At 39.7% G+C, this 22,759-nt stretch overlaps 1 protein-coding gene across 6 annotated transcripts in view; it reads right to left on the minus strand.

The window, feature by feature from the left end:
* The window catches only part of ZNF521 (zinc finger protein 521), a 289,814-nt gene that overhangs the window by 160,987 nt on the left and 106,068 nt on the right, over positions 1 to 22,759 (minus strand). For all 6 annotated transcript variants that reach the window (XM_031003745.3, XM_055368818.2, XM_063699132.1 and 3 more), the window contains one exon: positions 1,490 to 4,842. In XM_031003745.3, the coding sequence (XP_030859605.2) occupies positions 1,490 to 4,402 (2,913 nt within the window). In that variant the 5' untranslated portion in view covers positions 4,403 to 4,842. The remainder of the gene's footprint in view (positions 1 to 1,489; positions 4,843 to 22,759) is intronic.

A 22,759-nucleotide genomic window follows, 5' to 3' on the forward strand; every position in this document is an offset into this window, starting at 1 on the left:
AAAAAATACCCTTATTCTTAGGAGACGTCATGATACCTGCAACTTTCTTTCATGTGGCTGAAGTTGATTTTAAAAAGGGGTGCAGAGAGAGAGAAAACACTACAAAATATTCTTATCTGGAGGACCTGGGGATACCCATACACAGGCACACATACGTGCTCGCTGTGTTGGTCCTTTAACTTTTCTATAGGTTTAAAAAATTCCAAAGTAAAAACTTGGAAAACCCTCATTTCATATGCTTTTAACTACTAATATTTGTTTCAAAAGAAACAATTTGATCCAACCCAGGAGCTATGAGCCATAATCAAAGCTATGTTCTTCCAGCTGTCCTCAGCAGTTTGAAAGGATTTCATGTATTTAAATGAGAGAAAAGTGCAGATTTACTTGGGGAGGGGAAAAGGGGGAAAGTGGCTTCAAAGTTTGGGAGTTTGCCTGCCACACAGATGCCACATTTTGTGAGGCCAGGCTCTGTCTCAGTCTTCTCAGCCCGCCCCTGCCAGCTGACTGATGGCTATCTGCAGGGAGCCACAGGGGGGCCTCCACCAGGGTGTGAGTGCAGAGACAAGATAAGGAAAATGCAGTAACCCCAAACTGAAGGGAGAAGGATCTCCCTGGGGTTTTCATTTGGATGGATCTCCAGATAGGGGCAGGTAGGGAAGTGGAAAGAGCTTTTAGAAACCAGGTGATAAAGCATAAAGAAATATTAAAATGAGCCATCCTCTGCTCAGCTACTAAGAAATGATGACTTATGAAATGATTTCATTGTAAATGAACTTGTTTTTTGTACTCGTCACGGCAAAGAAAGCAGAAAACTACTCTGAAACTAAGGAGAAAAAAAAACCGCACACATTGATTTTGAAACCCAGAGAGTAGGCCTCAAACTCAGGGATAGTTAGTGTCTTTAAACAGAATAATGGGCATGTGGTGCTTAATAAATGTAGGGGCTTTTTAAAAATCCTGTTGTGAGGAAGTATTTTCCTCTCTACCCAGAAGACAAAGAAAAACAGTGAGTGTTGACAACATGGTATTAAAAAGCCACCCCTACCCAATTTGTTATCCCCAAATATATATATTCTTTTTAATTTACTCTAAGCCAGCATGGTGGCTCATAGCATCTTACTTTTGTGTCATTATCTCTCTGCCATACACACAAGTCATAGCTGGGGATTTCAACTCACGGTGAAGCTATGCTGAGATTCCAGATCTCAGTAGTGTTGGCATGAGCGCTGGTCTCTTCAGTCATAGAGAAGACAATATCCTAGGGAGACTGGAATTAGTCCTATTTTGCACCATTCAAGCCAAAATGCTGCTTATCAAGAAGCAAGTAATTGCTAGCTAATGGCTATGGGGGAAAAAAAAAAAACCACTGCATTTCAATCTAAGCATCTTTTGGCCCATGACAATAAATAAAGCTGTGGAGAGTGTAAACATAAAGCAGGGACTGTTTCTTGAGGAGGTTAAATAGCAAACATTAAAAAAGGCGAGTTACCTCATCCGACTGGGAGGGACTGATTCTGGGCATTGGTGATACTTGGGGCGTTTTCAACTGTGTGCTGTTGCTGTCTGGCACGAGCTCTCGGTGGATGGTTTGGATGTGGTTCTGGAGTTCACTTTCAGACTCAAACTTAACGTTGCAGCTAGAGCAGCGCGTCTTCAGTCCCCCCACCTTGCCTTTCCCCTCAATGGCACTCAGATTCTCATTCTGGCCCAAGCCTGGTCTATTCGTGCCGGGAGGGACGTTAATGCCTGGGCTGGCGCTCTTACTGAGATTCACGCAGCCGGCACACAGACCATATGGCAGGCCATTGATATCAAGTTTCACCAGATCTTGCTTGGAACGGAATTCTTTGAGGCAAGATGCGCACTTGTACAGTTTTTGGACGTGCTGGCCCCGCCCTGTGGTCTGAACTGCAGACCCATTCCCTGTCTTTTGCATGTGGAATGTCCCATGGATTTTGAGTTCCAAGGTGGAGGTCACTGTCTGCATGCACACCACGCAGCGAAAGCCTGTCAGGGAATTCCTCAAGTCAGGGTGCATTTGGCAATGCTCTAAAAACTCCTCTTCACTCTGGAGAGGCATCTTGCAAATCCGGCAGTTTCCAGTATCAAGACTCTTACTATGCGTGACTTTGTGTTCAGTAAGAGTTAAAAGGGAGGGAAACCGCTCTCCGCAAATAGGGCACATGTAGTGTTTGACAGGGCCTAGGTGGGTCTGCATATGTTCACGGAGGCCATTTTCGGAGAAGAAGGTTCGAGAGCACACGTTGCACTTGTAATTCCCTTTAATGAGCTCAGCTTTCTTTTTCACGATGGCACTTTCTCCAGGTCTGATGTTGTGGTCTCGGAGCTGGTGATTCTGCAGCAAAGTTTCCATAGTGTAGGCTGCCCCACAAATGTCGCAGCCGTACATAGGCTCAGAGGTGTCAACGTCTTCTTCGCTCCCATCGTGACTGTTGTGGGACTCCTGGCTGTTGGTCAGCAAAGTCTGCAGCTCCACTTCCTCTTTCTGCACTTGCTCGGAAGCTCCATTTGTTCCACAGTTAGGTGTCTTGGTTTCGAATACACAATGTTTTTCTCGCAAGTGTTTTTCTAACAAAATGATCGCATGGAAGGCTTTGCTACAGAACTTGCAGTTGTACTTCTTACTGTGAGTGGTGATGTGGCATTGCAGCTCCACCTCGGTGCCAAAGGACTCACCGCAGAAAATGCACTTATGCACTTTCCCTTGGTTTTCCAGGTGGTTGTGTTTCACATGGAGCTGCAAGTCAGTTTCATTGCGGAAGTCCCAGTTGCAAGATGTGCACCTATAGACTTTCTTTTCGTTACTGTGCTTCACAGCCAAGTGGAGCTGAATGGAGACTTTTGAGTCAAAAACTTCCTGGCAGAGGGTGCAGCGAAAGAAGACAAAGGTGTGCATGTCCAGCAGGTGTTTCTGAAGGTCATCCACTGATGTGAATTGCTTGTCACAACTCTCACAGATGTAATACGTTGAGGTGATCATAAAGTGAATGGTAACATGCTTCAGCAAGGATTCTTGGTTGGGGAATTCCTTGTTGCACTGAGGACAGGTCAATTTTGGAAGCACAGTGTCGAGATGAGTTTTTAGGTGAGTCTGAAAGCTGTCTAGGGATGTGTACTTAGCACCACACTGATTACAGATATATTCTCCAGCGGGACGTGCAGGTGCACCTCCCACTGCCTGCATCATCTTAAGAGATGTCTGCTCTATGGCCACAGGAGATAGGGGGCTTAAGGCCCTGGATTTCTTCCCATTGTGGATATAATTCAGGGCCAAGGGAATGTTTTTATGATTCTCTTTGATATGCTTGTTCAGTTTAAGAACGCTGTTGAATATTGGCGAATTTGTACAATAGGAACAAGAATAGACTTCTACTACTGGTTCTTTGGGAGTCCCAAGCACTGGAGACCCAAATCGGGAGCCACTGAGGTCACAATGAACCTGTCTAATATGCTCTTCCAGGGAAGAGTCAGTGAGAAACCCCATATAGCAATGGGGACAAAAGAATGCATTACTATCTTTAGCTGCAGGGTTTGCAAATCCATGAGAACATCGGATGTGTTCCTGAAGAGTGTTGAGGTCGTTGACAACTTCGGAACAGAAGTTACACTGGTAGACAATGGCAGGCATGGCAGAAACAATCAGACCTGGGTCCTGAGCTTCATGCACTTGCTTAAGATGTTCATTTAGGTTATAGAGTGAGGGCAGGACCTCCAAGCAATACTGACAAATATGGGCCTGTTCTGGCTTATCTAAGTGCATAGTTTTCAGGTGAATCTGCAGAACTGCAAGACTTGAAAATAATTGTTTGTTGCAGTAAATACAGCTGTAGGTAACTTTTGCTTGTTTACTCGAGGGACCAGTCATGTCAGGGGTTTGTTGAGCGGCCCTCTTCCTCCCTCGACTCTTTGGGATTGGCGGGGCAGCTTCCACCATGGTTGAGCTGTCCACTGAGAGGTTGGAATCTGGAGTCGTACTGGACACGGAGGTATAGCCCACCGTGACCAGGGAAGGGCTGTTGCTGTGATTGCATGACTCCGGTTGCTGGTGACTGTCCATGTGGCTGTACAGTTCCTCAACTGTGTGGAAACTCTCAGAACAAATGCTGCATGAGTTCTTCTTCTCCCCGCTATGCACCTGCTCCATGTGATTCATGAGGGAGGTCTCCTCTACGAAGAGCTCGTGGCAGTAGACACACTGGAGGGCCGCTCGGTCCTCATTTGGGGAGCATTCGGGGTGGCACTCTGCAATGTGTTTTTGGAGGTCTTCCGGGAAGTCAAAGCCTTCCTCACACTGACTGCACTTCTGAGTGTCCTTCATCTTCCAGTCCTCCATCCTGGAACCGGACTGAGAGCCGTCCTTGTTCCTCTCATGAACCTGCATGTGTCCGTGTAAGGAACTAGAGGACAGAAACCCACGGCGACAAATGGCACATTTATATGGCTTGTTGGACGTGTGAGTCTTTAAGTGGATCTTCAAGTGATCACTTCTGGAAAACGCAGCATCACATTCACTGCAGTGGTACTTCTTGTCCCCAGTGTGGAGTTTTATGTGGCGATCTCGGCTGCGCTTGTGTTTGAACAGCCTACTGCAGTAGGTGCATTTGAAAGGCAGTTTGTCGCTGTGACTCTGCTCATGGTGCTTTAGGTAGCTGAGGCGGCTAAACGACTTGTCACAGAACTGACATGGGTATGGAAGCCCAGGGCCACCTTCTTCCTCTCCAAAATCGCAACCTTCTCCATGGCTAGGGGAAGTCTGATCCTTGCTAGAAGGTGAGGAAGCTGGCCAAGAGCAAGTCGGATCATCTTCAACATCCACTCCATCTGCAACAAGAAGCAATGACAAATTTCATCTGACATGTTGAGATTCAAGAGTGAGTTTACCGTAGCATTTCAACCAGCACACAGAGTTGGGCCCTCTTGAATCTTTCAAGAAAAAAAAAATGAAGAGAGAGAATATTTGAGTGAGACATTTTCAAATCCGAGCCCAAAGCAGTTATTCTGCATTTACTTTTTGTTGAGTTGTAAAATATAAGAGGATATTAAATAGTTCTATGTCTAAATTACCCTTTTATTACTTTTTATCATTCTTCCTTAGAAGCAAGGTATATATTACACATTGACAATTTTATTAAAATGCAGATTTTAATATATTTAATGTTTCTTTTGTATTCATTCTAAAATGATTTGCATATTATGTGAGCATCTGAAGAACCAAATGAAAAGAGGAAATATTACAGGAATGATTTAAAATTAATGCAGTCAACCCAGATGTCTAATATTTAATAAAAAATTCCCTCTGCATTTTGCTTGTTTTTATATAAAAAGGCAATTCTGCAGACCAAAATCTGTTACGGGGTTCTTATTGATACAGACCTTATTGCTTTCAGCAAAAAAATATTAAAAAGTAAGCACATGAAAGAAGACAGAAAACACAATAATAATTATGTCTTGTGTAATGAAAGATAACCAGGATTTCTTCAATAACTGAAATTCGAATTCCATAGGCCAGAAAATGGATTATTAAATGTTAGAAGGGTACTGCTAGATATTACATGTAGCTAGGATCAGCTAGGATCAAGAAAAAATGAGAGTTTCACAAGGGCCAGATTTTAATAGTGTATTTTGTTTGGAAAGTTCAAGAGGTGGCCCACCATATCTTCCTTTTGCAAAAGCTTCAGCAGCCTGAACTTCCTTAGCTAAACAGGACCTGCACTTTGAGGTGAGCAGAGACAAAGCAACTTGTGAAAAACTGGAAACAGGAAAAGTGATAAATGATTATGGTAAATGCTGAAAGATTTATGAGTGACAAAAAGAAGACAAACAAGACTGAGAGCCAGATATAAACTTAGCAAGTTATCCATAAAGGAACGTTACCTTATATTAGGTGATTTTAAAAACTATGTTCTTAGCAAATGTGCACTGCTATTTCTGTTGCTTTCTTGATATCCAACTGGAAAATAAGACCATCTCAAAGCAGGTTGTGAAACCTCTTTTTTGCTTTTCATAACCTTTTATTCAAGATCAGAAGAAATTTTAAAAGCTTTCCACTCTCCAAAGGAGCACGATTTTTCAAAAAAACACACAAGTAAAGACCATGGAGTGGAGCTGGTGGGGATAGTGTTTCAGTTAGAATAAGAGGCTCAGTTAGAGCATTATTAGAATATTCTAATGGTATTCAATTAGAGTATGTTCAAATAAGTTTTTAAATTCTTCAAAGCTGAAGTTCACTAGCAAGCTAAATGATTAATATAAAAGTAGAAACTGGTGAGCATTATGTAAACGAATTCCATGTCTGCTTTCTTTAAGGTAACAAGATTTTACTAGATTGTCAGCCTCTTCCTTATCCACAGGAAACAGATGAGGATCATTCCTTTCCTGCATCTAGAAACTGATGACAACACCATCTCACTATCAATGCCAGATGGCAACCCTCTCACTCTGAGAAAACAACCAAACACCATTCCTGGATCCCTGCCCACTGCAACAAAGCTTCGCCATACAAGTTGAAAACCGCATGATTTTGCATCCTCATTTATATGACTCTATAACCCAACATGTTTCCAGCATAAGAAAGGGTCTGATGGATGTGGATGTGATTTATACTTAAAGTGAATACACCAGGAACATATGCAGATAAACTCAACTCACCACTCAACATACAAAAAAAAATTTAACTAAAAGCAAAAAAACTCAATAATGATCTAGTTTTCCCCTTAAAAAAGTGTTGTCACCTAAAGCTAATATACCTGAAACAAATCAAGGTTTCAAATATTTACCCTAATTGAAAAAAAAGGCCATCTATTAAATGTACTCAACATTCTAGGTAAAATCTACCACATTTCACATTTATCTTTTAGGCTTAAATCCTGCTATTTCATTTAAAAAATATTTTCAAACACATCTTCTCATTTATACATTTGGGGAAAACAGTGAATCAGAATTTGTAATGCATCCAGCCTAGAAGGATGTAACTATTGAGCCTGAAAATTGAGCAAGTGAATTTATAATTAAATTGCAGATTGTGTCCAGGTATGATATATTTTTTACAAATACATAAAGAATTATAGAGCAATGGACCATTATTAAAATTATGCAATCCCTAACACCAGGCTTAAATCAGGTTCTTGTCTGTGGTCCATGCCTGACTATATCTATTATATAACTGTTCTCTTAAGCTTGTAAATTTCAATGACATGTCAAGTGAGCTGAAGGTTAGGATCAAGGTTTTAACCAGGATTCAAGAGAGCAGAAACCTTTTCTTTCTTCTCTCCAGTCCCCATTACTTGTCTTTGTAAAGGAAATTACACAAAACCCCCTCTAGAAGTCATAAGGCGTGGGGATTGAGCAGAAGTAAATAGTTTGAGCAAGGAATGATACTTTTAGAAAAATAAATAAAGCTTCCCTGAAAGGCTGATTTCTGTTTTAAAATATAAAATGTAAAAACTCTCATTTGCCAGTACTGTAAATGGATTGTATTCTCCAAAGAACACACAGGGACTCACTACTCCCAGCGGGTTGGTCCACACTCTTCAGGTATCAGACTCCTCCAAGACTTTTGTGGTGATGGTCTCCCCGCCAACATACTCTGAGGTCTACCTAAGACTTTGAGAGTTATCCATCCCCATTAACTTAGGCTTTTTGGCAGCCACACTGCAAACTAAGCTTAAATGGTGAATATAGGTTTAAACAATGTCAATTTCTTTTTACACGTGGAAGAAACTGTAGAAGATTCTTTCAACTCAGGTTCCTGAATCAACTTTAACTTTTTTTCCCTTCGGCACTAAGTGCTACTTACAGGGACTGTCTTTCTGTGTGATGGCAAGTTTTCTGCATTTCAATGTGAAGTACTTAACATGTCCATGTTAAATTTTAATTTTTGAAACCAGTCACTTCACTTGAGCTGACTCTCCGAGAGCTGTAGCTCTTACTGCCGAAAAAGCTTTGCTAGAAACCAGCTCCGTGGCCTAAAAAGTCTATTTAAAGATGCAAATGTGTGTGCATGGTTAGTGCAGATGTTTTTCTACAGCAACTGTACTTGCTGAGTTTCACCATTTCCATAAAGCACATTAAAACAAGTGTGTGAACACTCCGAGATGAAAGTCTCCAACACTCCTGAGACTTTCAGTGGAAAGTAGAGCCGCCTGACTTTTCTCCAAGCAGACAGGAATGCCCATGATTCAGCAGCCTGAGTAAATAAAAGAGGTCCTTATTTCCTAATTTCGCTGGCTGGCCACACTGCAGCAGCCTCTGTGTTTCTGCCAAAGGGGATGCAGAACTGGAACTACACCCAGCCGCTGAAGGCCTGTCTTTGTTAGCCAGCCAGGCTTTCCGGACCATCTTCTGGCAGCAGAACGGCCATATCCTGCAAGGAAGACCTCCATCTCAGGCTAGGCGCTTCTCTAGTCTGCCTAAAAGGACGAAACAACAGATTTTGCTGGGTCTGTGTTGGAGGAGGACAGCTGGAAACTCAGTTAGCAGCAGAGTAACACCTGTTCAGGCATATTTATGGGGGAAAGTGCTCACTAACAGAAAAGTGAAGTCATACCAGAAGGAGTTATTCTACAGAAAAAAGGCACCAGAACACAGAGTACCTTTGTGACGTGAGCCATCAGCCCCTCGTGTGCCAACCTGGGGAGGAGGAAGCAGAGACTGGACGTGATTTGATCCTAGCTCCTGCTGATGGACAGACAAGCACGCAAATGAGGGTCTGAGAGTCTCAGTTTACAGCCTGCCATTGTGGAAGAGAAATGCTGAGGGTTCTGGCCACTCGCTGGTGTTCAAGACTAATCAAATTAGCCAGAAATTAGAAAATAAGATCAAAGAGAGAGGAAGAGAATATGTGCAGAAGGGCTAGACTAATGTTAATGCTTACTTTGTTTATGATTAAGCGGGTCTTAATTTGTGTAGGACATACACTTCCTGAGGACAGGGACCAAGCCTTTCAGAAGACTGATTCCAACACTAGGGGCAATCTGAAATTATTCAAGAGAAACTAATGTAAGAAAGTAGATGAAAATACTTTCTCTGAAGTTATGGAAACTTCTGATAATGTTCTTCATAGGGCCTGGTCTGCAAGAAACTGGCTTAACAATACCCTTTTGCTACCTGAGCTTGTTCATTGCAACAGCAGAGTACCCTCTTAACTGCCCATCGGGGACTCAGTATCATGTGTGCTAGTGCCACACAGCAAGATTTCCTTAACAGGGACAGGATTTACATCAATGGTTACTTTTCAAGTGAGGAGAAGCAGCACAAATACTGATGGGTCTGATACTTGTGTAGGAACCAAAAGTCAAGAGCCTGGAGTTTTATTTCTAGCTTCATAACTGACTTAGAGAGTGACCTGGCTAAGTCATTTAATCTGCCCTTACCTAGGTATTTCACCTGCAATATGAAGATAATAATTCTTGCTACTTACCCTCTGGGGTGTTACAAAGACAAGTGAATGTTTCTAGGGCACCTTACCATGGCTGGAAGAAAAGCTGCATATGTAAACAAAAAGATTTATATGTGTTGCATGTATTTCTGTTTCCATGTGTAAGCTTCTATGAATATAGCATAAACATATTTTAATATTTTCTTTCCTTTAATGCAATCTCAGGAATATTAATTTTAAGGACTGACCCAATGGCAATCTACAGTGCCTTAAGCTTTCACAGTTGTATACGCAGCTAGCAAGAAAATAAAAGATAAATAGCTGGTGATACCTAAATGTTAATAGACCATAAATCTGTGCTTACTATGTTCCAAACATTAAATTATCAAACATGGGATATAATCTTGGGTCTTTACAGGCAGGTAACCTTGGCACAAGTGTTTTTCTGTGGAATTCTGAGGCCAAGAATGCGGTTTATACCTCTCTTCTCCTTAAAACACGAGCAATACAATCATTGCATTATTTAGCAACATGGTAAGTTGATTCAGTAAATTTTTTTTTGAGGCTCAAACAATAGGGTAAGACTTGAGACCAACAAAATTTCAGGTTTCCCCCCACTTGCCTTACATAATTCTTTACTTCTGCCAGCAGGCTATAGGAGCAGTTCTGAAATTTCTTACTAAATAGAATTCACAGTACTTTTTCAGTCATTGGCTACCTGAGACACTTTAACATAAGCTGAAACTCCTGGGGGAGATACACAGGTGTGCACAAACACTAAGAGAAGTCGGGCTCTACTTAAAGAGGACAATATTTTGAAATGCATGTTTAATAGACACAGGTAACAAGGGTACTTGACATGTTACTTCAATGCCAACACAGTAACAATTTTACACCATCATATTTAAAATCTTCTAACCAAATTACAAAATACATTTTTAAAGCAATGATTTAAATTGCTAAAAGATAAGGTCATGCTAAAAAAAACTATTATGCATTATTACACAATTGCTTCCCTTCATTCTCCATAGAAATGTCAACAGTTTTAGAAAAGCTGTAACTTTAATAGCTATCATGCTTCTTTTAAAAAAAAAAAAATCAACAGCTCCACATTAAATTCACTCCTTTGTCATATAACTTATTTAACTACTTGAAAACTAATACCCTTTACTGGGTGTTCAAATGAGAAATGTGAACTTTAAAATTATTTATAATTCACAGATGCTTTTAAATTCTGTAATATTTCGAACTGTTCTAGAAGGACCAATTAAATGAATTAACAGTTAGGTTATGAGGAAGAAGGGTGGTCACCCATTAATAACAGCAGCTGTGAAGAGCGGGAGTTGGTGGTGCATATTTTTTAACAGTCTTAAGATGAATTCCAGATATCAGAGCTCAAGCTCAGAGGTTTTTTTTTTTTTTTTTTTGGCCTTCAATACTCCCTAGTAAAAAAGAGGCTCGCTTTCCCCCAACAACACTTTAACACTTCAGATGAGCCAACAAAGAGATAAGGAGTTGTTATCACATCTCCATGGCTCTCCTTAGGTAATCCTGGGCTTTTCATCCATTCTTTCACCAGACACATTTCGATTGCGTGTGCAGGGAGAAGTATAAATGTTTTGCTTGCTGTTGCTTAAAGTTCATTTGAACAGACGGAGCTCAATGAATTCCATCTTCCGCAGCCAAATTAAATAGAAAACAGTGCATTCTTAAGCAGTTCACACTTAACTCCACCTCTCAAATCAGAGGAAAAAGCTGACGTGAAACCAGTTAAAGAACAGTCATCCTCTCTCGCACGGAAATCAAGACATTGTGTTTCTGAAGCCAGACAGAAGGAAAAGTGGTTTCCAATTATGTGGGGGGTGAGAATTGCTTTTCTTTTTCTATCTTTTGGCTCACTTAAAAATATATATAACTAATGATAAGCACCCACCTCTTGGCGTTCAATAATTGGCAACTGTGTATTACACATCTGTTTACAGTGCTGTGACTGAGGGTGTTCTAAACCGTTTAACATGTTGATCTTTCCTTGAATAATGACAGACATCACCAGAGTGGATTTCCTGAGTCTGTATTCTTTTTATTCTCTACTATTTTGAGTTAGAAGGCATTTATTAGTTACTATGTGCTCTTGTGTTTATATATGACCTCATACCACAAAGAATTTAAAGCAGTTTTTCATTGCTTTAATCCATTGATTTAATCAACTTTTATTAAGCACCTACTATGTGTTCAGGTCTAATATTGGCTTGTGAACTTTAGAAACTACTTTTTTTTTTGAAGTTTTGATTTCCTTGCCTATAATATCAGAAAAATTTCGGCCTGCCTCAACATATGAGGTATTATAAGACTCAAACATGACATTATATGAAGGAGTTTTCTGTTCTGCTAAAATCTAAAAATGTATTACATTATTACTACTGCTATGAAAGCCAAAGTTACCTATAAGTGATAAGTGGTAAATGATAACTCATAAATGTGAGAACAGCAGAAAGGAATCAAAATTAACGATAATTTAGTTGTTGCAGTTTTCATATTGAGATTCTAAAAATTTTTAATGACTTAAAGGGCATTTCTGTTTATAAATAAAAATAAACAAAAATAAAGAACTACTATTTAACAATATTATTTAAATAACAATTTGATAGACAATATTATCATTATAAAATTAATATGGATTAATTTATTAACAATATTATTATTCTTGTTAAATAAGTCTTAATAAATAAAAATAAACAAACAAAAATATTCCAAAAAAACTCTTCTGAATGCTACTCACAGATATCTTGAAAATCAATGTGTAGCAGTTCATTGGTTAATAGCTACACACACTGGCCAGTTGTGATTAATTCATGAGTGTTGTAAAGTCCACACAACGAAAGGGCCTGCATTCAAAGTCCAGGAGCCACATTCCATAGTGCCAGCACCACTCTATAAGTGACTATTTGGCTTAGTTAGAAATTCCTTGAGGCCAATTCTATTTCACTTCAAAATCCTTTGCACCAGTGTGAAATATACATACTGAGCTTTGAAGGATGACCTACACTTTTTAAAAATACTCAGTAAATTTCTCAGTGCTACCAAGTTAATCATTAGTGATTTTAAATTAACTTCTTCACTGGGGAAGCAGAAGGTAAAGGGGATTCTTGCACTGAGAAAACTAAGTTTGGAAATGGCTTCGTTAGGGAATGACGGATCTTAGAAACTTCATTTCACCACGTTAATGGTTTTGGAAGAACTGCCATAAACCACCAGAATTTTCAAAAAACGAAATCAAATTCTATTTCAAAGCAGCATCTGGTCTAACAGAATGTTTTGTCTTGTTAAACTAGACTTTACTGACTATTTTTCCAACATGTAGGCTTTGGTCCAAGGCCGGAAAACTTTCAGTCACCAGGAATTATAACAGTCCTGAAATGGTATTTATTGGAGCTGAATTTCACCTGTATTATATCCATGGCAGTAGTAACGCCAACATGAATTTTCGGCAGCCTGAAAAGGCCACACTGTATACTTCACTGCAGACAAGGCCACTAGAGACTACAAAAGTGTTGAAAGGCTAAAATTTAATTAATGAACAATTAGCACCCCCTGTGGGTTCATTGTGCAGTAAAGTGATAAATATGGTTTGCTAATGTAGAAAAAGCTGTTACAAAGATTAGGGGGGAACTATTACTACAATTATCCATATGCCTTTGTATTACAACTGACCTCAGTACTAGTTCTTGATTTGGACATACATGTGTCTAACAAATGATAGGAATTGTTAAGGCCTGTGGCAAATAATCATTTTGAATTTTGTTAAAGCACAGACTGACTCACACAGGTTGTCAGGCTGTTTTCATAGGGTGAAAAAGCCACTGAGATCGCTAGTGAGTACACCTAGCCAACCACCCAGCAGCTGCAACTCAAAGTAGTATCTGTTGTCTGCTCCTCAGTTTTATGCATTTAATGAGGAAATTATATGCTACAGTGGTATTAAGGAATTCAGAGATGAGGGGCCGGGCGCGGTGGCTCACGCCTGTAATCCCAGCACTTTGGGAGGCTGAGGCGGGCAGACTGCCTGAGCCCAGGAGTTCGAGATCAGCCTGGACAACATGGTGAAACCCCGTCTCTACTAAAATACAAAAAATTAGCCGGGCGTGGTGGCATGCGTCTGTAGTACCAGCTACTCAAGAGGCTGAGGCAGGAGAATTGCCTGAACCCGGGAGGCAGAGGTTGCAGTGAGCCGAGATCACGCCACTGCAGTCCAGCCTGGGTGACACAGCGAGACTCCGTCTCAAAAAAAAAAAAATTAAAAAGGCAACTCAGGGATATTGGACTATCTTGAGACTTCATGCATAAGAAAGACTCTACAGTAGGGCCAATCACTAATATGCCTTATACAATAGAATTTTTATAGTGTTTCAACAGAATTATTACCTTTCACATTAACACTTACATGGTAAAACTGAAATGGAAAAATGAGATTGGATTCCAAGTAACCCAAATGATATAAGACAATCCTTTATCTCAAATGAGATAATGTTTATAAAAGTACTATATAAACTGGAAAGCCAAAGCTATTTTCTTAAAATAATCTTTAGTTAGGGTATGACAAAGTATCTCTACACAGGTCATATGATATTAAGTACATGTATTTATGGAGTTTTTAAATTTATCTAATTCAGCAAAATATAAAAGAGGCATTCTGAAAATAAGGCAAATTATCAATTTGAGGACTTTCCAGTTACCTTCTCTGCCCTTTATGTTTTATTTTTCACTTTTGGTTTGATTTTTCTCTTCCCTAGAATCTCTACCTTAGAATGAATATGATGATAACATCCAAGCCAGTTCATTTCATTATTTTTTTCTTGGTAACAGCCCTGGTAATTTATTTATGGGAACCAGTACAGTTAAAATTGTGGCACACTGCATGTGTACGCTTGCATGCTTTTATCCACAGTTGACTAAATGTTCAGAATAGACTAAGTGATTTATGCCAAAGTAGTTTTTCAAATATTTTAGGTAACTCTCATTACAAAAGTGCTAATCGTAGTAATTTGACACTTAATAGGACTAAATATCTGTACAATCGTGTCTTAATGAAATATGTCTCTAAGGGAAGACTTTATGATGCTACTTTCTACTGATTAATATCTATAATCATATTTTTATTAAATTATATATGTGTCTATATATAAATAATACATATTATCTGAGATGATACATCTTGGCAAATATTCCAACACCTGTGACAAAATCAGGCCTCAAAAACCCCATGATACCTCCACATACTAGCATCTTACTTTGCCTCCATCCAAGATATTTTAAAAATAACAAAATAATGTATAAGAAAAGAATCCAAGGTAGTGTGGCCACAGTAATGAGACACATTGCTAATATTCAAAGATATAAAACCTACCAGCACAGTTTTAGAATCTTCACTGACTCAATGCTGTCTGTACCAAAGGGCTGTTCTCTGAAATCTTTACAAAGCTTCCTCCCACATCTGAGCTCTGCTCTTTTCTCTTAAGATGACCTGTTGTTTGGCATGGATTGTGCATACCTCTGGGTCTGACTTTAGGGATCAAAGGAAAGAAAATGAGTGAATGTGATTGAAGCCTACACAGAGAAAAGAAAGTCAAGGCTGTCATTCCTAACTTTTCATGTATATATGAAACATAAGATTTAAGACCTGTGAGAAATGTGGGCCTTTAGGGGAAAAAAAGTGCTAATTTTACAGATGAACAAATAGGTCAACGAGGATGAGTAACATGTTATCATCTTGTACTAACAATAGTAGTTGACAGTGGCACTGAAACCCACACCCAAATCTCCAGTGCCGAGGCAAGCACCTTGGCTCTACGTATTAGAAAACCCTCAAAGTCCATCCTTCCCAAACTCTCCTCCACTAAAACAACAACAACAATAACTCAAATGCTGAGTTTTTATGGGTAAATGAATAAACCTAAAGTGGTGTTTAATAGTGTTTCTCTTTTAAAAAAATTCATTGTTTTTCATATTACTAAACCAATTCATGCTAATTGATGTATGTATTCACACATATACAGAAGAAGACAAAAATTGCCTAACAACTCTACAAACCTGTAACTCTGTTAACAAGTCATGACAGCCAATTTCTTAATTTGATTTCACTGCTGGCTATTGACCAGAAAAATCCTATATACACACATCTCCTTAACAGTGGGTCTGTTTGCCTCTCTCCTGTTCTTCCATCCTCTGCTTTGAGCGGGGTGGTATGGTCGGATCAGGTATTGACAAAGCAAAGCAGAAAAAAAGACACAGTCAAACTGGCACTGTGGCCAGCTTTACTTTCCTCTCACACCCTTGCCTGTAGGGACATATTCCCTGCCACTGATTCCAACGAAGGATCCTTCTCGCCTATCCCTTAAGCCACCCTTCTTCAATTACCATTCCAGCTATCCTGGCTGTACACAACAAAACCAAAGGCTGACCCTCTACCACAGCCAGATGACACAGGGCAGCATGTCTTAGTCTAATCCACCAATCACTAGCAGACCAACTGCTTGAACTGCCTGTTAAAAATGCAGACACCTGGACTCCACCCCACGCCTCCTGACTCTGAACTTCTGAGGATGGGGCCCAGAAATCTCCCTTTTTTAGCAAGTTTCCTGAGTCTTCACCTGCATTCCCAAGCTTGAGAATCACCTTAGAATCTTTTCTTTCCCCTGAATCACCTGAGTCCTTGCTTGAAGTTTGCTGCACTCGGCTGTGCCTTTCCTGTGTTTGCTCCTCTGTAATGGAACATCATTGATGGAGGGCTTTCTCGCCCTTATTCAAAGACCAAATTGAATCCCAGTTCTTCCAAGAAGCGGCTTTTACAGAAAGAAAATTAGATCACTATATTCTTTGCCCTCCCATCCTTTAACAGCCCCCCTGCCACTTTGAGTAGGACTCCATATTTCAAACCTTTTCAGTGAAATACTCAATTAGCTCCTGCAAGTAACTTCCTCTCTGTAAGAGTGTTGGCAGCAGCTTGTACATTTCCAGAAAAAGAGAGTGACCATTTTAGAGTTATACAGTTCCAAGTACATAAAGCCTGGTATTACATGCTTAGGAAACATAGTTCTGAGTAGACAGCCGTGTTTCAAGTGTGTACATGAAAAACTCTGTCTGCTAAACTTTTGTTGATGATTACTTTCAAGCTGCGTTAGCTAGATGAGAAATATTAATACACTATCAAAGGTAGCTCACCCTGCCAACCATTTCAACATAGAAAGAAGGTTGTCACAAAACTACAAAGCAAATGAATATCTGGAGTAAGAAGTGAGAAAAGAGGAAGGGAGCTTCCTATATTCAGCAATACTTTCTTTTTCCACTCAGGGAGGCGATGCTAGAATTGCTGATTAAATGCCTCAAGTTTGGACCTCTCTAGAAATTCTTTGTTCTTTGAACAGGCTATCAGTCTCTTGCAACTTCCGGGGTTCAGAATGTAAGTGTGGTATGCCATACAGTAAATTAAGCCTTCTGTTGTCAGAGCTGGAAATAGGAGGGGGGAGGAGAAGGAGGGCTTGATCTCAAGTGATTTTTATTGGCTTCATTTACATCCTGTTTAAGGTCTTCCAAGTAGCTCAAGGTGTCTTATCTCTGGCTACCAGGGGGTATTTTGCAGTCAAAGCAGTTAACATACTTTCTCTCTCCCTCTCCTCCTGTCCCTTTCCCTCAAGCTCTCTTTTTTTTCAAGCCATCTTATCTTATCACACACATCTCTTCAGGCTGAGGAGAACCCATACTTATCAGAAGCAGTGCACTCTATTGTCGTTCAGGGCTGTTAAAGACAAATGATAGTTTAAGTCAAAAGAAAATCAGTTAACCTCTTCCGCACTCCGTTTTGAAATACTCTGGACTGCCTCACCTTTATTAGTCCTAAGTGGCATCAGAAGTGCCCCTCAAATTTCCATGCATACAGAACATGCCATCTCCCCCATCAGAGTAAGAAGACTAGGGACAAAGTTGCTGGTCACTGTTGGACACTGACGTCACATGAGGCACTTCCGCCTTTATCAGACTCCTCCCCACTCTTAGGTGACTTATCCATGATCTCACAGGAAGTGGTAGCTTCAAACATCTATAAGGAAAAACAACAACAACAAAAACAACAACAAAACCCAGAAACTAAAGGAGAGTAGGGGAAAGTGGGGAACAGTAGTCAAGAGACAAGGAACTTCTCCCCAGATATGCCTGAATGCTTGCCCACGACACTGACGTAAACACGAGAGGGCTGTCAGAAGCATACGCAGCACGCATCTTCTCTAACAGCAACACAGACACTATTATTCAAACCTATTAAATCATCACACAATCTGCTAGAGAGCCTGAGTGTTGAAGAGCTTGATCTTCTGCTACAAACTCAGCAACGATAGCCCTTGATTCTGAGTACACATTGGAATCGTCCAAAGAGCCTTTAAAATTACGTACTGGATCCATCCTCAGGCCAATTAAATCAGACTCTCTGAGAGTTAAGACCCATAGAGGGTACAGGCTGGGTTCACAACCACTACCCTAGATTAAAAACCCCATGGAAGCTGGTCTAAAAGACAGATTCCACAAAACAAATCTCTTTCTTATCCAGGTTCCCTTACCCCTCGACAGGCAGGCCAGCACTGGGGCGAGTTTTCTGCACTACTTTGTGTCATATGCAATGAACCAGATATTTAAAAAAAAAAAAAAAACTTAGAGCAAGCAATACTGAACACTCCAATCATTCACCATTATCACAGGTAAAAGTGCAATATGTAAACAGTTATTAGGCGTCTCATCTGTGTGTTTTATACTCCCTTTAAAAATTCCCATTCCTCTTCTCCTTCATACCCCAGCACCCCATGGGCTCCTTTATATTAGTGATAACCCCATACTTTCACCTGCAGTGAAGGCTCTCTTAATTGTCCATTATCTTAGTGTGTCAGCACAAAGGAGCAGGAATGGAATCCTCGTCCAAACGGTTTCACCTCCCTCTCCTGAGAGTGATGCCCTTGTCAAGGCATTAAAGACACGAAAACCTGCCACTTATCAGAATTGTATTTGAATCGAACCACTGTCCTTGAAAACTGTAGGCAGGAGATATTATCAAACCACAACGCATTGCCAGCTCCAGTTCCATGGTGGCTCGAACAATCTAAAAAGATACTATCCAAACTTTGCCATGCATTCCTCATAATAGAATTACAGAGAACAATGCAAACATGCTCGCTGATTTTTTTTACATGGTTAAGTATAAAGAAATGCATGGGTCGGGTTGTTGATGAATACAAATGTAACAGTTCCAAGCCTTAGGACACCTTTGAATGTAAACTCACCAAGAAACCAAACCATAAAACTCTTCTAATTACTCCTACCTTCAATTCTTAACAAACGTAAGTCAAGGCTATTAAAACATCACATTTATCTTTGTTATAATGAGGGGGAAAATGTGCACATCTTTAGTATCCTATGGACAGATTCAAAAACAATGCACATTCTAAAGAGCACTTAAAAACAAAATTGAAAGAAAAACCATTATTTGTTAAGTATTCAGGCCAATCTGTGTGCCTTCCACATCTCTGTTTTTCCTTCTCACTTTTTATACTTTTTTCTTATTCTATTCAAACCCACGCTGCCTTAGAAAAAAGAATTTATGCGTGCTTTTAACAAGTAAACAAGTGTACAAATTAATTCAGAGAGCAGTAATTTTGAAAATTTTCAATGTTTAATGTGCACTGCAGTTAAACTACTTTTTCTGTACAAATTAATTTACTGCATCAGTGATCGATGTTTATGTTTAGGCAATTTTATTTCTCAGTATGGTAAAATTAGACCTAATAGTTGCAACCTGTTATGTCCAATCTGTCACTGAAATTCAAATTGCCTTTTTCCTATTATTCAAGGAGCAATTTGGAGGAATTAAAGCAATCTAAAAATGGAAGACAAACAATTCTCTGTAAGGACTCAATAGCCTGTGTCATCAACCAAATCCACATCCCCGATCTCTTCTGAGCAGGTTCTTTCAACATGATTTTTCTGAGGTTCTCAAACTTTCACATTTGCCAAGCCACACAAGAGGAAATTTTAGGGTGAAACTAAAAATTTTACCCTACAAATTTTCAGCCTTCAAGAGACGTAATCAAAAAGTCCAAAGATCATGGTGTTGACTTCCAAACACCAACTCTCACCTAAAAAACTCCCAACTTTCATGGCATATATATTTGCCACATCCTATATTTTTTTTTGCTTGTTTTGCTTGATCTAGGAATATACTACTTTTTCTTGCACAATGAGTTTAATTTGTAATTCCTTTCTTACTGGGGAGAATTCAATTATTTAGATGTATAAGATTTAAATTTTGCAGTGATGAATGCTAAAATTGGGAAACAAATAAGGCCTGTTTTTGAACATATTTTGTTTTGCTTGGTTTTTCTCATTGTTTAGCTATCGAATGTAGTGGGTGATTCTTGTTCTATACTGTGAATACAAAGGACATACCAAAATGGAGAGAGTGGGAGAGGACAAACTGAAAAATTGGTGCAAAGCCATCACAGCCCCCTTAGAGGGGTTGGGGAATGTCAAAGCAGGCTACAACTAAAAGGGGACATAATCTGATGAGACTCCACTTCAAATATGCAATGCCATCATGTTACAATATGTTCTCACTAGATTTTGGGTTTCTTCAACAAAAGAACCCCAAATCAGCTGTTGGTATAATCATCCCTTGGTATAAAAGAATTTCTGAAAATGTTTATTTTGTAACACTCCCTGACTCCCAACTTCTATTCCCAAGTCTGCCTTTCTCAACAGAGTTTGCAGTGATTTTGAGGAGATCACCTGTAGATTTTGGAATGCTTCATCTGATTAGATAACCTCAATTTTCCCTTATGGTTAAGTTTCCAGATTATTTGTGGAACTCTGAACATTTATATCAAACCAATCACCTTTTCTTCACAGTGGTCAATACTGGTTTGACTTTTTTTTCCTTGTCCTTTTGTTAGCTTAAAAAGCCAAATTAAACGGTATCATGCCTCAATTTACGTCTACTTGATGTCACATACGGCCTCAGCTTACATGCTATACCAAAACAACTTCATTCCCTCAGGGTTAAAGAGACAACTCAAGAGGTAGCTCTTCCGAGCCGCTGACACTTTGCCACAAAACTTTCTCTCTGGACAGAAGAGGACACAATTAAAAGAGGAAATTACTTGTTCAGAACTGGATATCAAAGCTCAGAGTCACTCTGTATCAGCAGAAGATCTGGTGTCAAAATAACTGAAATAAACTGAAATGAGTATCCTTCTTCGTTTCCTTTCTCACTCTTTCTAACTTTTCCATGATCACTTTTTAAATTCTAAGACAAACTCATTTCCTCAGAAGATTGCTTAGATCATCAAGCTGATTAATAATTTTACTTCAAGGCAGGACTGATTAATGTGGATTATTCAACTGATTAATACTGTTACTATATGGCACATCCAAGTGAGCACTAAGTGTCTTGTTTTCATAAATTTTTTAAAATTATTGAAATAAGTTCTAATTAATGTGACTTGGTCTTAAATCTAGAGAACTTCACTGTAATGTAAAATTGAGGACTTAATGTTTTTTGGGGGGAGGGGTTTTCTCAATACCAAAATACTTAGAAAAAGCAAATGAAAACAGAGCACATTGATTCATAGCATTTTTAAACTCATCTCTGTGATGATATGAATCTATTGTTCAACTGCATAAATTCACTGGCTTCAGAACACCAAACTTCCATGTGACACAGACATATGAACCACCAACACCTTCACCTTCTCACTCTCCCTAAGCTGAGTCCTTGCCATAGTCCACTGAGAAACTCCAAGACTACCTTCCTTCCAATAGTGGTAAGTAAGGAAATCATAGCCATCCTGCCCCACCAGATGCAGGTCCAGGGGACCCCACCATACACCGGCAGTTTTTACTCTGCCAGTGCAGAAGTTCTCCTGGTTTCAACTTTCCCAGAGACATTCTAACACACAAGCTGTGTATGCATGTGCACACGTACACACACACACACACACACACACACACTCACCCTTTATACCACCCCACATCCAAAGATCAGAGTTCCTTTAAGAGCCACTGTACTTATAGCTACTTCCCCCACAGCAGTCCTTGCTTTCAGGAAGCCTAAGACCTCACAGAGACTCTGACCACTGCAACTTCAGCTTCCCCAGTCTGCCACTCCTCCTGTTCTAGAGGAGCCAGAAAAGGTGCTATTCCCAGTGCTCAAGAAATGTAGGAAAAGGGACCCAGAGTCTCTGTTCTGGCAGTGAATCCTGGGGAAATGCAAGTCTCATTTCCTTAATGAAAACTCAGAATTCAAGTTCTCATCTAAACAGTGCTTACAACTTACTGTTGTTCCAGCGGTCTCTAACACAAACCGGAGGTATCTTTATGTGAACTGCAAAAGGCAATCCCCTCTAAGAGGAGAAATTCCAAAAGGTACTCTCCTCACAGATGACTTTTTTAAGTGTCTCTTCTGCTGGTCGTGACTGCAAGCACTGCTGTTAGGTTTCTGTCTCCTCATCCCATTGCTTGGGACGTTTGTGCAGTTCACAAACTGCATAGCTGCATTCTGTGGCCCTGTTCTACCAACCTTATATATTTAAATATATATATGGGCTAGCCCTAAAATGTAATTCCCACTTACTGCACTGCTCCATTGGAAAATATGTGGTGAATTCCAAGAAACCAGCTTATTAAATAAACTTTTGGGAGATAATCTATTTATAAGCTGGGAACTGCCTGCATTTTAACTGGTGGTTTTGAAAATAGAGGAAAACAAATGAATCCACTTTGCTATAGCAAATTTTCATTGATCTCATTTTTGCAAGGTTGTTTAGCCTCAGCATTCCTGTTCTGAGGAAGAGAGTTTTAAAAATCCCATTAATTTTATTGTGGGTCATCAATGAATACTTTTTAGAATGCATAATTTTTTGACTACACATCTTTGAATTCATGCTTTTTATTAATAAACTATGTTTTAGGTTGGCTGTAGGTTCACAGCAAAATTGAGCAGAAAGTACAGGGATTTCCCATATAGCCATGCCTGGACACATGCATAGTCTCCCCTATTATCGACATCCCCCACCAGAATGGTACATTTGCTACAACTGATGAACCTCCATTGACACATCATTATCACCCAAACACTCATATGCTTTTTAGTCTAAGCTTCATGCGTTCACTTTGCAGCTAGGTGGATGATGCAAGACAGGGAAGAAGGTGGCTTGAGACAAAACAGTCCCAATTGCTTTTGCAACTTGTATTCAAGTTCATTCATTCATTATTTTACCCATTTGTTCATCAAACGGGCATTTTGCTAGGCACTGGGATCAAAGGTGTATG

This window comes from Gorilla gorilla, chromosome 17 (genome assembly GCF_029281585.2).
Source record: "Gorilla gorilla gorilla isolate KB3781 chromosome 17, NHGRI_mGorGor1-v2.1_pri, whole genome shotgun sequence".
NCBI lineage: Eukaryota > Metazoa > Chordata > Mammalia > Primates > Hominidae > Gorilla > Gorilla gorilla.